At 42.9% G+C, this 19,228-nt stretch overlaps 1 protein-coding gene across 3 annotated transcripts in view; it reads left to right on the top strand.

Moving 5' to 3' along the window:
* Nucleotides 1–19,228, top strand: part of LOC126259363 (uncharacterized transporter slc-17.2-like) — a 531,434-nt gene that overhangs the window by 486,803 nt on the left and 25,403 nt on the right. For all 3 annotated transcript variants that reach the window (XM_049956099.1, XM_049956101.1, XM_049956100.1), the window contains one exon: nt 689–838. In XM_049956099.1, the coding sequence (XP_049812056.1) occupies nt 689–838 (150 nt within the window). The remainder of the gene's footprint in view (nt 1–688; nt 839–19,228) is intronic.

The raw sequence follows: 19,228 nt of genomic DNA, 5'->3' as shown, positions 1-19,228 counted from the left end.
TCGTAGGCTGACCAGACAGCGCGAACCCATAGACCAAAGTTGTCAACAAGGAACTGTGTAAGCTGGTGGTGACTACATAGAGGTATGGGCTGCATTTGCTTGTAATGAGCTTGGTTCTCTGGTAAAACCGAACCGATGTTGACTGAAAATTGTTTTGTTTGGCTACTTGGAGACGATCTGCAGCCATTGATGGACTTCATGTTGCTAAACGACGCCGGAATTTTTATGGATGGCAATGTGTCGTGTCATTTGGCCAAACTGTTTGCAATTGGCGTGGAGAACATTCTGGACAGTTGGAACGAAAGATATGGCCACCCAGATCGCCCGACATGAATACCATCGAATATTAATGGGACATAATCGAGAGGTCAGTACGTACACAAAATCCTGCACTGGTAACACTTTCTCAGTTCTGTATGGGTATAGAGTCAGCATGGATCATAATTTCTGCAAGGGACTTCCAACGACTTGTTGAGTCCATGCCAAGTCGCGTTGCCGCACTACGTCAGACAAAAGGAGGTCCGACACGTTATTAGGAGGTATCGCATGACGTATGCCACCTCAGTGTAGTGAAGATGGGCACGAGAGCTTTGATCCAGTCGTTGCAGTAAAATTAAACTTCTTTAAAGTATTTGTGGCTGGCTGCGTTGTGCAGGAACTCATTCCATAAAACTCGGCCTGTTGACAGCCGCCCAGTATACCGTGGGGCTCCGTGCTGAGGTCTGGCCCCGTGATGGCGTACCTGGTGGCGCACTTCTGCTACTCGTGGGGCTTCGTCACGCTCGCCGTCAACCTGCCGCTCTTCATGAAGGAGGTCCTCTTCTTCGACCTGCACCAGGTGAGTGTCACACACTAAGCATCTTAGTAGTCATACATTCATCCAATCGCGACATGATATTCTGTAAATCACAACATACATGAGAGCCTTTAGGGATTTTGAAACGAGTCAAGCTACACCAACAACAAACTACGTGATACGCCCGGTAAACCTGATTGGCAGAACAGGTAACAGGATTGTGGAAAGAGCCAAGGGTCGAGATCAGTTTCTGCTTCTAATTGTCATTTATTGTAATTCAATAATCTTTTCAACCAAAACGGCACATAGCCGAATCTTTACCGAATGCAACTCTTTCACGGCTGAAAGCCTCCAACAAGAAATCTTAACAAGATAAAAATCGAATTCAGATCACAATAAAATAATTTAAAAAAAACATACGCATAGTGCAATACAAATGGCTGAGGGCCACAATTAAATTACATAATTTTAAAATATATTACCATAGACCTTTAAAGTCAGAAGGCCAACAAGAAATCTTAAAAACGACATGAATTCAATTAAGATAGCAATAAAATAATTTAAAACCCAAAAGGCAACATATGCAAGGTGCCACACAAATGGCTGACGGGCACAATTAAATTTCAAAACTTTAGAATATATTACCATAGCCTTTCAAAGGCAGAAAGCCAGCATGTTTAACAACAAGAAATCTTAAAAAATCAACCAGTTAAAAATGCAATTAAGATAGCAATAAAATAATTTAAAGAAGCAACATATGCAAGGTGCAATATCAAAGTTTGAGGGACACAATTCAACTTCAAAATTTTAAAATATATTACCATAATCTTTAAAGGCAGAAGGCCGCAGTGTTTAAGCTTGAAAGATAAATTTAAAAATTAATTTTTGCAAAATTTTAAGAAATAAAACAATAAACCATAAGACTAAAATTTAAAATAGCTGACAACAGATAATTAAACACCGGTGGCACTCAGAAGGCCTCCAGGGAGGTCGGTCTGCCCTCGATCACTTAGGTGAGACAGGTGGTGAGCCCAAGTACACTTGATGCGACGGAACCCAACCAGGGGACAGCCACGGACCGACCGACACAACGACTTGCTTGCCGTCAATCAGAACATGAGAACCCAAACTGGTAATGTTACAAACGCGATAATCCACAATGGAGTATGTATTAGCTTTCAAAATTACACACCATGTTGGACAGCGACAACAGGCGAGGAAAGGACGCTGCCTGAAATTACGTTAGTTGCCAGGGAAGGTAACCGGAACGCTAACGGCCACTATGCAGAAAATTACGCTGGTACACTTGAATTTGAAACACGGTAATAGTGAACTTCTCTCAAAAGATAACTACCTTAATTTACGTCAGTAACCAGGGCAGGTAACAAGAACACTAACGGCCACAAGACAGAAAATTCCACTGCTGCACTCAAATCGCAGTCGACCAAAATAGTTAATTGCACCGCATGGCGGCTAAATCTCAGCTGTAGAACCACTAGGTGTTGCTCACCGGAAAACCTCCCAAACAGCAAACAACCGAAGCAAAGCACCATAACATGAACAGACGTGGCTTGGGTAGTTGAAACCACTACTCAACTTTGACGTCCTGGGTCGGTGAACCACGAAGCTCGTGGCGATCAGACAACTCCATACACGCTCCGACACTGCGCAGGGGCTGCCATGGGCCCCAGCCGACTGCACCGCGCGGAGATAAGTTGCCTCGTCCGCAACAACCGACCGACTAACTCCAGACCCCCTTGCCGGAAACTACCGGGTGATCAAAAAGTCAGTATAAGTTTGAAAACTGAATAAATCACGGAATAATGTAGATAGAGAAGTACAAATTGACACACATGCTTGGAATGACATGGGGTTGTATTATAACAAAAAAAAATACAAAAGTTCAAAAAATTTCCGACAGATGGCGCTTCATCTGATCAGAATAGCAATAATTAGCATAACAAAGTAAGACAAAGCAAAGATGATGTTCTTTACAGGAAATGCTCAATATGTCCACCATCATTCCTCAAAAATATCTGTAGTCGAGGAATAATGTTGTGAACATACAATGTAAGCTTTCACGGCCAGTATTGCCTTCACTTAAAACTTCCGGGCTGATAGGCCGTGGTCGAAGTATAAAAGTCTCTCCTGACGTTTCGTCTCCGACTGCGGGAGACATCCTCGGAGGTAAAGCTTTACCTCCGAACATGCCCGGAAGTTTTAAGTGAAGAATGTTGCGAACAGCACTGTAAAGCATGTCTGGAGTTATTGTGAGGCATTGGCGTCGGATGTTGTCTTTCAGCATCCCTAGAGATGTCGGTTGATCACCATACACTTGCGACTTCAGGTAACCCCAAAGCCAATAATCGCACGGACCTGGGAGGCCAAGCATGACGAAAGTGGCGGCTGAGCACACGATCTTCACTAAACGACGCGCATCTGTCGGACATTTTGTGAACGTTGTTTTTTTTCGGTTCTAATAAAACCCCACGTCATTCCAAGCGTGTGTGTCAATTTTTACCCATCTACATTATTCCGTGGTTTATTAAGTTTTCAAATTTATACTGACTTTTTGATCACCCGGTATAAGCACCAAACCAAAGATGGTACACGGCGCAAATATCGATACACATCACTGCTGCCACACGTAGAAGGAAGAAGAACCACAACGTAACTGCAACAAGGGCGGGAAACCAAACGCAGATAGACAGCGAAGTTCACGAAAACGCACAGTCGAGAGAGAGAACGGCTCACTATGAGTAGTGCTAATCTATTCAGACGAGTAAATACGGAAATTATGTATTTACTACCCAGACACAATAATGTGACCATCTGTTAAAAACCTAAATAATCACCTTTTGGAGCGCGTGCCACTGCGAGACTTGCAGTAACGGAGTCAATGAGGTTCTGGAAGGTACCGACAGAGATGTAGAGGTACGCCGTCTCCAGTGTTGTGGCCAGCTACGGTAGGTTTCTCGGTTGAGGATCCATGGCGAGAACAGCCCGGTCGACGTGGTCCCGCAGGTTTTTGGTAGGGCTCCAATCCGGGAAGTCTGATGGTCGGGGGAGTACAGCAAACCTATTCTGCCGCTCTTCGAACCACGCACGTATATTGCGAGCTGCCTGACACGTTGCATTGTCCTGTTGGTGACTGCCATCGTACCGAGGAAAAACAACCTGATTATCAGAATGGACATGGTCCCCAAGGATAGTTGGTTACTTGAGTTAATCCATTGTGCCTTTCAGAATGGAATGTCGAAGTGACCCAGCGAATTCCACTAAAGCATTCCCCAGACCATAATGCTCCCTCCTCCAAATGGTTGAAATGGCTCTGAGCACTATGGGACTTAACTTCTGAGGTCATTAGTCCCCTAGAACTTAGAACTACTGAAACCTAACTAATCTAAGGACTTCACACACATCCATACCCGAGGCAGTATTCGAACCTGCGACCGTAGCGATCGCGCGGTTCCAGACTGTAGCGCCTAGAACCGCTCGACCACTCCGGCCGGCTCCCTCCTCCAGCCGAGTCCCTTTGCTTTCATACGTTTCACGCCGTACACGCAAACGGACATCTGTTCGATGCAGCATAAAACGTGATTCGTCTGATAAGACTAGCTGTCGCCACTCACTGGAAATCCAGTTGCGGTGTAAATTCCAGCCTTCGTCGTCGATGAACAGTTGTCAGCACGTGCGCATGAATCAGGCCCCTGCTGTGGAGGCACAAATGCAGCAACGTTCATTGAAAGTGTTTAAGGAGTCACTGCTGTCAGCCTCTTGATTCATGTGGGTGGTCAGTTGCTCAACACTCGCACGTCTTATCGCCCATACACAGCTCCGCAACAGTCGTTCACCCGTTTCATCCATGTCCCGTGGTGCACCACGGTCGTCTCTCGCACCGGTTTTAGATAGCGCCATTTTGCCGTGCACGGTATACTTTAACCACAGCTGTATGTGAACAGTTGCAAACTCAGCCGTTTCGTTAGTGCTTCCGCCCTTGGTCCGAAAGCTGATGATTACGCCCTTTTGGAGTCAGATAAATCGCTCTGTTTCCGCATTGCGAAAACGACTTCATTGTTTTCCGCGTCCCCCACCCCCAAAAACGCTTTGTACCCTCCACTGCTACTGCTGTCACCTGCCGTCTGTGAGTGGTTATTACATGTTGACGTTGAACACAGGCTGTGGTCACATTAAAGTGACTGGCCCTTGTGCATTACATTACGAACATACAGTATAAGTTCGCTGCAAAATTAGTACGAGGGGCGTTTGAAAAGTCCGCGCAAAGTCCGAGAGATGGCACCACCGGCGCGTATCGAGGTCATGTTTAGTTAGTAGCATCTTTGGAAAGAATGCACACCAAGTTTCAGCTATATTGGTCTATTTCTTTGTGTTTGGCATTCGTGTGAATCAAGGAAGTCGAGAGATGTCAAACAATGGACGAAAAAGAATTTCGTATGGTGATTAAACATTACTTAATGAAAGGCAAAACGCCTCAGGAGGCTAAAGAGAAGCTTGCTAAACATTACGGTGACTCTGCGCCTTCGATTAGAACAGTTTATAAGTGGTTCCAAAATTTTCGGAGTGGCCATGTGGGCAAAAGTGATGCTGAACGTTCTGGACGCCCTGTGGACGTTACGACTAAAGAAATCATTGATAAATTCTATGATATGGTGAGGGATGATAGAAGGTTTAAAGGTACGTGAGATATCTAGTGCTGTGGGAATCTCGAATGAACGGATACATAATATTTTGCATAAACATTTGGACACGAGAAAGCTATCCGCAAGATGGGTTCCGTGATTGCTCACGCTTGACCAAAAACGTGTGAAGTGTTGCAAGGATGGTTTGCAGCTGTTCAGGAAGAATCCGCAGGACTTTAAGCGTCGTTTCGTCACTGCGGATAAAACATGGATACATTACTATACTCCTGAGACCAAATAACAATCTAAACAATGGGTTACCAAGGGCGAATCTGCACCAAAAAAGGCGAAGACCATTCCTTCGTCCGAAAAGGTTATAACGACTGTCTTTTGGGATTCGCAAGGGATAATCCTCATCGACTATCTGGAATAGGGTAAAACTATTGCAAGTGCACATTATTCATCGTTATTGGATCATTTGAAAATCGAGCTGTAAGAAAAACGCCGGCGATTGGACCGCAAAAAAGTCTTTTTCCATCACGACAATGGACCAGTACACAACTCAGCATTTGCTGTCACATAATTAATGGAAATAGGATCCCAACTCTTTTCACGTCCCCCCTATTCTCCAGATTTGGCTCCCTCGGACTACTATTTGTTCCCCAATTTCAGTCTGGAACCGCGCTACCGCTACGGTCGCAGGTTCGAATCCTGCCTCGGGCATGGATGTGTGTGATGTCCTTAGGTTAGTTAGGTTTAATTAGTTCTAAGTTCTAGGTGACTGATGCGCTCAGAAGTTAAGTCGCATAGTGCTCAGAGCCATTTGAACCATTTTTGTTCCCCAATTTAAAGAAATGGCTGGCGGGGCAAAGATTTTATTCAAACGAAGAAGTGATTGCAGCAACTAAGAGCTATTTTGCAGACTTGGACAATTCCTGTTATTCGGAAGGCATCAACAAATTAGAACAGCATTAGACGAAGTGTATATGTCTAAAAGAAGACTATGTCGAAAAATAAAAATGGTTTACCCCAAACACGTAAGAATTTTTTGTTTTTGCACAGACTTTTCAAACGCCCGTCTTGTGTCGCTATTTTGTTGAAAACTGATATTTTGAGATCGCGGTTGTGTACAAAATACAGGTTGATTCTAGCAGAGAAGATAACAGTAACCAGCCACAGCTCTTATCTTCACGCAATGTACGTTGTTTTCTCAAGATTCTACACCTGTCTATCCTGTGCAATCCTCTTTATCTCAATGTAACTACCACAACCTACATCCATTTGAACCTGTTCGGTGTATTCGTACCTTGCTCTCCTTCTACAATGTTCAACACCCAAGCCCCCTCACTTTCTTCTTTTACCAAACTAATTATTCATTGAGGCATCAGGATGTGTCCTACGAACCGATCCTTTCAGTCACGTTGCACCATAAATTTTTTTTAAACTAATTCGATTTAGTACTTCTTCGTTAGTTATTCGACCCACCCATCTGATCCTCACTGTTTCTTTGTAACGACACATTTCAAAAGCTTCTATTCACTTCTCGTCTCAGCTGTTTATCATCGATGATTCGAATCCATACAAGCTACGCTCCAGACAGTTACCTTCAGAAACGAGTTCCCAACATTTAAATTTATGTTCTGTGTTAACAAGTTCCTCATTTTTAGATATATTTCTCATATCTTACTTTTGCCAATGTGCGTTTTGTATCCTGTGTAGTTTGGTCATCGTCAGTTATTTTTCTACCCAGGTAGCAGACCTAGACGATTACTTTTATTGTCTCTTTTCAGTCAGCGTCGCCTGACTTAATTGGATTACAATCCATTACCGTTGTTTTACTTTTTTTGATATTCATCTAATAATAATCCATTCCGTTCACGTGTTTTTGCAAGTAATTACGTCTGTGACAGAATTAAAATGTCACTGGCAAACATCTAGCCTTTTCCTTCGTCTCTCTAAAACTTTAGTCCTCTTTCGAATTTATCTTCGGTTTCCTTCACAGCTTGCTCGTTGTACATATGCAGTAACATCTTGGATAGGCTACAACCCTATGTCACTCCCTTCTCAGCCATTGTTTCCCTTTTATGTCCTTCATCTCTTCTGATGCCTGATTCCTGTAGATAACTTTTCGCTCCCGGTATTTAAATTCTAACACCTTCAGAATGTTTGAAAAACCTCAACATTGCCCCTCCTGCTTTCTTTAGCAACTGTTTTCATCTAATATTTGACACCAAGTCGTAACAAAACGTTATACAGAACACTGGCACATGTATATATACTGGCCATTGCGAAACCTCTGTGATACAAACATTACTGTTAAGCAGAAGCTACACCCATTAACCCAAATGTTCTGTTAAGTCGTATAGCTGTGGGTAATAATCTATTGTTTCACTTTGTTTATGAATATCTGGAGTTTTTGTTTCCTACCTCATACATCTCAGCAACTTATAGACTTTTGCACCAGACAATGAAACTCCATTCTCGCTTCCCACTCCCGGGTTCCCGGGTTCGATTCCCGGCGGGATCAGGGATTTTCTCTGCCTCGTGATGACTGGGTGTTGTGTGATGTCCTTAGGTTAGTTAGGTTTAAGTAGTTTTAAGTTCTAGGGGACTGATGACCTCAGGTGTTAAGTCCCATAGTGCTCAGAGCATTTGAACCATTTGAATTTGATACTCCATTCTGAGCCATAGATAGGGATGCATGCACTATTTGGAAATTATTTTAACCTATAGTATTGCAGTTGCCAATTTCACATTTCATCAGAAATTCATTCTAGTTATTAACACGAATATCATTAAGGAAAATTATGTATTTCCACATAAGTCTAATAAAATCAAGAGCCCCTGGCATTTGCAACATGTCTCGGTATAAACTTTGCATAATATTCTTTTATCTGTACGATGCGAAAAGTGACAGTTGACTCTAATTTATGAAAACTGTGAAGTCTTTTACGTGAGTACTGATAGGAATCCGCTAAATTTCAGTTACGCGTTAAATCCCGCAAATCTAAATGCTGTGAATTCGTCTAAGTACTTAGGGGTTACAATTACGAATTACTTCAGTTGGAATGACCACACAGATAATGTGTGGAAAGCGAAATAAAGACTCCGATTTATTGGCAGACCACTTAATGCAACAGGTCTACTAAAGAGACTGCCTACACTACGCTTGTCCGTCCTCTTCTGGAGTACTGCTGTGCAGTGTGGGATCCGCATCAGATACAACTGACGGAGTACGTCTAAAAAGTTCAAAGAAGGGCAGCTCGTTCTGTATTATCGCGAAATAGGTTAGAGAGTGCCACGGATGTGATATGTGAATTGGCGTGTCAATCGTTAAAACAAAGGTGTTTTAAGTTGCAGCAGGACCTCCTCATTAAATTTCAATCAATCGCCGGCCGCTGTGCCCGAGCGGTTCTAGGTGCTTCAGTCCGGAACCGCGCAACTGCTACGGTCGCAGGTTAGAATCCTGCATCGGGCATGGATGTGTGTGATGTCCTTAGGTTAGTTAGGTTTAAGTAGTTCTAAGTTCTAGGGGACTGATGACCTCAGATGTTAAGTCCTATAGTGTTCAGAGCCATTTGAACTATTTGTTAAATTTTAATCACCAACATTCTCCTCCGTGTGCGAAAACATTTTGTTGGCGCCCATCTACATTGGACGAAATGATCAGACAGAGCTCGCACGGAAAGATTCAAATGTTCGTGTTTCCCGCTCACTGCTTGAGGCTTGAATGGTTGAGGAATAGCTTGAAGGTGGTTCGATGCACTTAATTGTGAATTGTAGCTGTAGATGTCGACTAATATGTTGCACATTCGCGTAGAACAAATACTTTATGCACCTTTGCTGCTTTTCTCCACAACATTAAGCCTTCTGCCAATAATGAGGGAAAGTATGCCAGGAATCCCGTATGCCAGCCAACGTAGAGCAAGACATTTCTAAGTGTAAAGCGAGAAAAACTGAACTTTTAGTTTAGCCTAGCATCATGCTGTAACCAGCTAACCGCATTATTCATCTGGATGCACAGGAAGTTTACACAGCAAGTCTCGTGCAGTGTGCGGTGTTGAGTTCTACTTATAGAACGTGCAAGCTATTTTCTTTGTTTGGTATTGCATAATATCAGACTTTGAAAGATTAAAAGTTGAGCTGTTAGCTTTGTAGCAGTTGTAACTCTGTTCCATTGTTCACCTGGCTGTGTTTGGCATGGATGAGATTGGACCCTTAATCAGCATAATTAAGTCATCAGCAAACATCACACGTTTTGTAGAGTTATCCAGTCTCGTAGACGAGTAATTAATCTAGGTCAAGAACAACAAGGGGCCACAACCTGAAACTTTCGGGACATCACATTGAATGTTTGCCCACTTCAAATTCAGCCTCTTTTTCTGTCGCATCATCTGTAACTGTGAGCTATTTCTTTTGGTAAGAGATGACACTGTCGATCATTGCAAATGGAACACCATGTTTATGCCTAACGGGATTCACATGACTGAGGATTTTGCCCAGATCACAGGAAATGCCAACACTCTCGAATTTTGCAGGAGCTAGAGTGCCGATGGAGCTATTTACCTCCAGCTGCTTACTGGGCCAATCACTTGTAAAATTAATACTGTTGCGAATATCATTGCTTTGCAGATTAAATTGTACGAACACTCTATAGTGAATGGCCATGCCATTACGGTTTGTAGTATTAGCTAGAAATTTCACAATTTTCCAGTCAAAATCTGATTTTGTAGTCGCATACCTTATCGCCACGGCATATGGTAATCAGATACATGCAATTAAAGTGATATTTAACGTATGTAAAGGGCAGGAAAACCATATGGAAGGAAGCAAGCTTGGGTTCTAACGTATCGCTGATGACGGGCTCCTGACACCAGCGGTGATCGGGAAAAAAATTGCGCGTGTAATAGGTCACATTGGCAGCACGCGTATGAGAACGAAGAATAAAGGCGCTAATAGAAAACCTTTTACAAATTGATTTTTTCGATTTCGCATTCAGAAATCTTAAATAGCTAAGGAACGTTAAAAGTCAACTAAGCCAGAACTATATTACTGTTGTAGCACTGACTTTAAATTAGAAGCTCAAGTTAGTTAACACGATCTTGGCTTGAAACCTAACGCCTGCACCACCTAGCGGGCGCCGCGCAATTTGTTTTCTGCTGAGACAGAGGGTCTACACTGCCATGTCTTCTGCTGCCATCTAGCGGTGAGTACGTGCACTACGTCGAGCAGCTAGCTTCTCCAAACACGCTGCTAAGTCAATAAAGTTGAGCGATGGCCGGTCGTGTAGCCACGTGCCCTCTTCCGTTATAAATAGGGACGGCTGCCTGCTCATTAAATTTGCCGCTCCGCTGAGTGAGATGCTCAAAGGACCGCAAGGCCAGCCGCAAAAGGGCTGACAACTCAAGCCACGGCACAAACGAGATGGTGTGCATAAAACAGGGAGCAATCGAAGCCATAAACACCGTCAGTCAATGAAGATGGACGCAACTAACAACGAAGGTCAATCATCTCAAGACAGCTGTAAGATATAGTCAACACAATGAATATAAAAATAAACCACTGCATAAAGCAATCTGATTTAAAATGTTCTGTTAGGAGATACCTGAAAACTGGAATATGATGTAGTAATGTGTGGTATCTTCTCGTAAGAATAGTTTTCGTACGACAATTTTTAGTTATGGTTACAATTTTATGTTAAAGATAACTATACACAGATACGATACCTCCACACGTCGTTCTAGATTCCTCGCTGAGCAGAATTTTGAACAGTAACCCTAATCTTAGATAAAGATATCACGCCTTTACGTCAAATTTCAATTGTCTTGCAGTTCTGATTCCGTATCTTCTCGTCTCTAAGACGACATAATCAGTGTGTTTTAATAGTGTTGCTAACATGAAGATATAGAAACGAGAAAGACGAACTCATGGTAAAAGATGCGCGTGGTATTTCCACGATTTTTCCATTTCTCTTTTTCTCCTTCCCTTCTCTTTATAAATTTTCATTTGGTGTTACACATTAGTTACACGTAACATAGTTATTATGATATTATGCCAATTGTTTACATTTATTACTATTACAGGAATACTTAACATAAAAACCAATTGCTAAAAACAGTTTGCTGTATTCCAGTTACATTCTGCCAAGTCTCTCTATTCAGGGCATCCTCCTTGCGTACACCATTATTTTGTTGATGTGGTCTTTCTAGAGTTGCGTTCTAACGGAACTACGGTTCGGTAGTTTTGGTATAGTACATAAATGACGAAGTAAATGTAGAACTGCTGGTAGTATGAGTAGCACTGATAGGAAAAGAAACACAAATGATATGTGAGAGGGGAACTGGGAGACAACGACTTCTCTTTGTGTTTTATTTGTTTGTTTCGAACATAATTAGACCTGCACACCGTTCAGTGTTAGTCCATAGTATATTTAATATCTTTACAAAACATAAATTGCGTTTCATAAGTAAAGTAATTAGTTGCTCGCGTAACTTCTGCGCCTTTGCGTAACCAAAACAATTACTTTTGTAAGCAGGAACGCAAAAAGAAATGTATGTAATTGTTATTGTCATTTTTGTACTCAAGAGAATGTTCTTCATCATGAACAAATGCCAGAGTTTCCTGCTATGATTGATAAGTGCGGAAGTAATGTGGCAATAACACAATTTTATGTAAACTCGACGAAGTACTGAAGCGATGTTTGATATATTTTTCTATTCTTTTTTCTAAGTTAACTTTTTATTTTTGAGGAAATTGCGTTTCTAGACTTGTATGATATATCTGTATTTTTTTAATTTTTACTACAATATTTCACTGTTTCAAGTTAAAATTAACAATTTTCGAACAAAATTTGAGTTACACGATGACAGTATCAATTTTGCTATAAATACTGTTTATTTTTACGTAACAGACGGAGGATAACTTATGTAGAACAAAGAAGTTCCAAAGGTTACTTGGACCTTTGTACATCCACACTCAGTTTCGGGACGGTTCACGGCTCTCAGTTTCTAGAGGAATCTAGTAAGACTCTGATGACATGCAGGGGACGGGCAAAATAACATGGACGGTGGTAGTAATGGGATGGTTGTGTTTGACTGCCAACAATGCAGGTAAGGCACGTGTTGCGCTGTACTGTGCGTGTTTAGCACTGACTAGGCATCAGCGCAGGTTGTTTACGAGTAGCGCACACTTTGTATTTGCATTAAGAGGCCGAGGTCGACGGGCAATGAAAGACCTAACACAGTTCCAAAGAAGGCAGATTATGGGGGTTCAATTAGCTGGAGCATCAGTAACCAAGACAGCCAACTTATTGAATGAATGTTTCAAGACCAACTTTTTCAATAGTCATGATAGCCTACACAAAACATGGGAAGACGTCATCGTTTAAACGTAATAGTGGGCGTAAATCAAAACTAATGGACAGAGACTGCTGTACGTTAACACGAATTGTGTCAAAGAAACACAAAACTATATTGGCTAAAGAGACTGCAGAGCTCAAGAGCCATCTTCGAGACCCCGTATCTATCGACACTGTCCGACGAGAACTCCATAAAGCGAATATTCATGGATGAGCTGCTGTACCGAAACCATTAATGACGACAACCAACGCAAAGATGCATAAAACATGGTATCAGAGTATAAATCTTGGACGGTTGATCAATGGAAACACGTCATATGGTCCGACGAGTCAACGTTTTCGTTATTTACAACATCGGGTCTTGTTTACGTGTAGAGAACGCCAAAAGAAGCCTACAATCCTGATTGCTTGATTCCAACGGTTAATCATGGAAGTTTGATGGTGTGGGCAGCCATATCATGGTATTCCGCTGGTCCCATCATTACTTTCAAAGGCCGTGTTACAGCCAACGATTATGTGAACATTTTAGGTGATCAGGTGCACCCCATCATTCAAATGTTGTTCCCCAACAATGATGCCATACTTCAGGACGACAATGTACCCATTCACACAGCCAGGACAGTGCAATCGTGGTATGAGGAGCTTGCAACTGAACTGTAGCGTCTTCCCTGACCAACACAGTCCCTGGACTTGAACATTATTGAACCCTTGTGGGTGGTATTGGAGCGCAGACTCCGGAGCAGATTTCCGACTCCCTCGTCACTTTAGGAGTTTGAAGAGGTTCTGATAGAAGAGTAGCATAATATTCCACTAGAGACTATACGTTCATTATATGACAGTATTCCAAGAAGAATAAACCATTCCCAAGTAGGTACAGGTGTTCACATTATTTTGCCTATCCACAATACGTGAAGAAAGCGATCGAAATGAGGCAACGGTTCTTCTTGTTCTGACCCTCCTTTCTAAATAACCCATTTCCGCAGCTATCAATCTTCTTTTAAGGTCAGCATTTTAAAATTAACACGACTCATTAATGCCAGAAAACTGCTAAAGCGAGGTTACAGTATGTCACTAGTATTGTTCAGTTTCTATGTAGAAATGGCTCTCCGAATACGTGAGAACAGCGGGGAGGAATGGGGATGATTATTAATGGTTCAAATGGCTTTGAGCACTATGGGACTTAACATCTATGGTCATCAGTCCCCTAGAACTTAGAACTACTTAAACCTAATTAACCTAAGGACATCACACAACACCCAGTCATCACGAGGCAGAGAAAATCCCTGACCCCGCCGGGAATCGAACCCGGGAACCCGGGCGTGGGAAGCGAGAACACTACCGCACGACCACGAGCTGCGGACGATTATTAATGATGAACAGGTGTTTTCGTCACGTTTTACTGATGATCAAGCCGTTCTCGCACAAGAGGAACACGATCTTGAGTTTATGAAACGATGTTTTTATCAGAAATGTTACAAATTGTTGCTACGGATGAGTTTAACAAAAACCGAATATCTGGTAGTAAATAGCGGCACTGCATTTGAAGTTCGCATCAATGATTGAGCAGTTACGACACATTTAGAAAACTCGAATTACCTAGGTGTGTATAAGGCCAAAAGTGGCTTGTGCAATGCAGAAGTACAATACAGAATACCACAAAGCAGAAAAGCAACAAGGTGTGTGGGTTCTTTTGGTGGATTAAGAGCATTTCTAACAACAATAAGAAAAGAGTGGGTAGTCTGATAGATGAATCTGACATGCTATGGATCACAACTATGGATTTTAAATCGTTTACTTAGTCTTACATATTGTATTTAATTGTCATGTGCAAATGTATACAATAGGCCCTTAATATCCTGTTCACAGCAGAATGTAAGACGTCTGATCCGTTGTAAAATCTGACGTAATGCTCTTAAGATGGTAACGGAAAACAAACGGATAAATCTACATGAATTAGAAATGGGAAAAAGGTCAGTTTTTTGGAAAAGTGGAGAAATACACTGAGGTGACAAACGTCATGTGATACATCCAACGTCGGACCTAATTCGTGTGGACTCAGCAAGTTGTTGGAACTCCCCTGCAGAAATACTGAGCCATGCTTCTTCGATAGCCGTACATAACTGCAAATGTTGCCGGTGCAGTATTTTTTGCACGAACTCACCTCTCGACTATGTCCCATAAATATTCGACTGGATTCATGTCGGGCAATCTGGGTGGCCAAATCATTCGCTTCGAAATATCCAGAATGTTCTTCAAACCTTTCATGAACAGTTGTGGCCAGGTGACGTGGCGCATTGCCATCCACAAAAATTCTATCGTTGTTTGGGGACATGAAGTCCACATATGGCTGAAAATGGGCTCCAAGTATCCGAACATAACGACTTCTAGTCAATGATCATTTCAGTTGGACCAGAGGACCCAGTCCACTCCATGTAAACACAGCCCACACCATTATGGCGCCACCACCAGCTTGCACAGTGCCTTGTCGACTACTTGGGTCCATGGCTTTGTGGGGTCTGCGCCACACTGGAGTCCTACCATCAGCTCTTACCAACTGGAATCAGGCCTCATCTGAGCAGGCCAAAGTTTCTGTCGTCTAGAGTCCAAGCGACATGGTCACGAGCCCAGGAGAGGCACTGCAGGTGCAGTCGTGCTGTTAGCAAATTCTGCTGCCATAAACCAATTAACGCCAAATTTCTCCGCACTCTCCTAGCGGATACGTTCGTCGTTCCATGTTGATTTATGCGGTTATGTCACTCAGTGTTGCTTGTCTGTTAGCACTGACAACTCTCCGCAAACGTCACTGCTCTCTCTCGTTAAATGAGTCCATCTCCCACTGAGTTCTCCGTGGTGAGAGGAAATGCTTGAAATTTGCTATTATCGGTACACTCTTGACACTGTGGGTGTCTGCTTACTGAATTGCGTAAATATTTCCAAAACTGAATATTGCATGCGTCTAGCTCCAACTACCACTCTGCGTTCAAAGTCCGTTAATTCGAGCCGTGCCGCCATTGTCACTTCGGAAACTTTTTCACATTAATGACCCGAGTACAAATGAGAGCTCCGTCAATGCATTGTCCTTTTATACCCTGTGTACGCAGCCCAATGGTACAGCGGAGCATCGCGTACGAATTGGTTTTGCCCATTTGAAGGAAAACAACACCAAAATCCGTGCTGAGTTGGTGGACGGGTGCAGCAACAGTCCAATTTCTACAAAACAACGCACATACGACGGTTAGTCATAATTCTTTAACCATCACTTTGATGATAAAGTTATGTAATAATTTTTATTTTGTTTAAATGTACGTGTCTGCAGTAATAATACCCACTAGAATTCCTGTATCACAGTACCGTGGAATACCACTAGAGGAGTCAAACAAGACGCAGCCCAATGCTACCGTCATTTATGTATGTACGTATCGCTATCCCACGACTTTTCTCAGCTCTGGGTATTAAAATTATCTTTACAACACAGTGAGCAATTTCTACAAAACAACGCACATACGACGGTTAGTCATAATTTTTTAACCATCACTTTGATGATAAAGTTATGTAATAATTTTTATTTTGTTTAAATGTACGTGTCTGCAGTAATAGTACCCACTAGAATTCCTGTATCAGAGTACCGTGGAACACCACTAGAGGAGTCAAAAAAGACGCAGCCCAATGGTACAGCGGAGCATCGTGTACGAATTGGTTTTGTCTATTTGAAGGAAAACAACACGAAAATCAAAAATGGCTCTGAGCACTATGGGACTTAACTACTGTGGTCATCAGTCCCCTAGAACTTAGAACTACTTAAACCTAACTAACCTAAGGACAGCACACACATCCATGCCCGAGGCAGGATTCGAACCTGCGACCGTAGCAGTCGCGCGGTTCCGGACTGCGCGCCTAGAACCGCTAGACCACCGCGGCCGGCAACACGAAAATCCATGCTGTTGGTGGACCGGTGCAGCAACAGTCCAACATCATATGCCACAGACATGTTAGGTGGGGGAGACGCTTCATATGGTCAGACAAGGCTTAACGACGAAGAATGAAGTGCAGAGTCTTCCTCTGTGAATAATTGGGACTCACAAGAAAAAAGAGATCCTGGGGCTCGAAGACCGAAGTACCACAATCGAGGTGATACTCGAAAAAGTGGAAATCAGTGAAGAATTTGTTATTTAAAACTTGCACAACATTTCGAACACGGTAGGAATCGCCGCCTGCTTGTTCCACGACTGCTGGTACCTATTCGAGGCAGTAGCGGAAATGTTGCAGATGTGTTAGACAAAACCAGGTGACTTCTTTGGGTGTCACTATGACCGTGAGATAAGGAAGCAAAGCAAACGATGAAGACGACACTCTTTGACATGGCTGTGACATATCGCCCTGTGCTATTGGTTCATGTTTTTGCCCTTATTGCGCGGTTATTTTAATGTGTGTACTTACCATGTCTGCTTGGGAGAAAAGGTTTGCCTTTGTCTCGCTGGGAAGGTGCGAGAACGCCGTGCCGCCGCTGCCATCACCAGAGAATGACTGAGCATGATATTTTTCCCATTTCTGTGCAGACATTAATGTAGAGGTTACCGTGGTGACACCTGAGCAGCGTGGGAAATTCGGTTGCTTTCGCTCCAAAATATTGGTGCATCCAATCGACCGTGTTTGGTGCAAAGAGGTTGTCAAATCGGCGGGGAGTGGGCTGGGGGCAACTGCTCCACGCCAGTACCAACCTCTTGTTTGTTAATGTGCATTATGAACGTTAAGAGTGTGAAGTTTCTCCTATATTCCATTGTTTTTAAACTGGAGATTCATCACTTTGGCAACTGTACTCAGTTACCTCTATGTGGACTTTTTCAAAGTTGGGAACTGAGGGAAGTGAAATCTGGTTTCTCAGGACAGAGCGGATCAGGATGTGGAAAGGGGCCAAGGTCAGTTACTGTTAGTTATACAACAACACACAACTTTATTCCTCAAACCAATGCACAGTTTTCTCTTTAAAACAACAAAGATCAATTCACGGCTGAGGGCCCAAGTAACTTCTCGAGAATCAGTTTAAATTATTCCTTTCAGAACACCAGGATTTAGACTAGAGGCTGAAGGCCTTACGTAAGTAAAATTGCAATATATTCTCGGCTAAAGGCCGAAAAGATATTTCAGATCAGCTAAGGAAATTCCTCAAAAGCCAAGCATTTACAAATTTCGGCTAAAGGCCATATTAAGAGAAACTGAAATTAATTCTTCGGCTCAAAGCCCCCAATTTTTTTTTTTACACGATAAAAGAGAGGTTTTAAGAATAAGCTTTTACACAGTACAACAGAAAAACATCTTAAGAAAACTTGAAGTATCTTGTTGGCTGAAGGCCCAAATAATTACTCAAGAATTATTAGCCGGCCGGAGTGGCCGTGCGGTTCTAGTCGCTACAGTCTGGAGCCGAGCGACCGCTACGGTCGCAGGTTCGAATCCTGCCTCGGGCATGGATGTGTGTGACGTCCTTATGTTAGTTAGGTTTAATTAGTTCTAAGTTCTAGGCGACTGATGACCTCAGAAGTTAAGTCGCATAGTGCTCAGAGCCGTTTGAACCATTTTGAAGAATTATTAAAGACAATCTTAAGATAAACATTCACAGAACACAGCTGAAAGCCGTTACAAGAATCCAAGATAATTCAAGAGAAACCTTCGGACAATGATTTACAGATTAAGGCCACAGATTCAGAAACAAACTCGGCTGAAGGCCTAAATACAGAGCAACAAGAATTTTAAATAAAACGCGGCTGAAGGCCTAATCTTAAAATAGTTGACATGAAGTTCGGCTGAAGGCCATATACTTCACATAAAACAGACGATATTAATACACGGCTGAAGGCCTGGCATAGTACCGGCAACCAAATAAAATGACAATCACAAACAACAAACGGTGGTGCTCCGGAGTGTTCCAAGGGTCGGCCTGGGGAGGAAACTCTAAGCACAGTTTAGGTGAGACAGGCAGCTAAGCGTAACACTAAACAATCGGGTGGCAACATGACCTAGGGACGGCTGAAGAACCAACCAGCAGCCTAATCAATTCCCTTCCACTCGATACACTCTCTGCTCTATTTCAATCGACCGACTGTCTACTCCAGAAGGCAGACAGCATTCGTCTGCTCCGTGGAAATCACAGAAGCTACAGAGGGTTCCACGTAAACACACTTGCACAAGAACTCGAACAATCGTAAAATCAATCACTGTGGAACAACAAGGGCGAATCAGTTCGACACACAGAGAGTTTCCAAAAGCAGTCGGCGACCAAAATACACGTCGTCCGATGAGACGACCGACCGACCGAACGACCGGTCCAGGTCGTTCCCACTGAAGTTACGTGTGTCGGCAACGGTCGGGCGAGTCTTGGCTGTCCGAAGCTGACTGCAGCTCCAACCCGACTCAACTCAATGTCCGTTCGGAATTCGGAGA

This window comes from Schistocerca nitens, chromosome 5 (genome assembly GCF_023898315.1).
Source record: "Schistocerca nitens isolate TAMUIC-IGC-003100 chromosome 5, iqSchNite1.1, whole genome shotgun sequence".
In the NCBI taxonomy this organism is placed as follows: Eukaryota; Metazoa; Arthropoda; class Insecta; order Orthoptera; family Acrididae; genus Schistocerca; species Schistocerca nitens.
The sequence above is the reverse complement of the archived record's forward strand: the minus strand, read 5'-3'. Positions and strand labels throughout refer to the sequence as shown.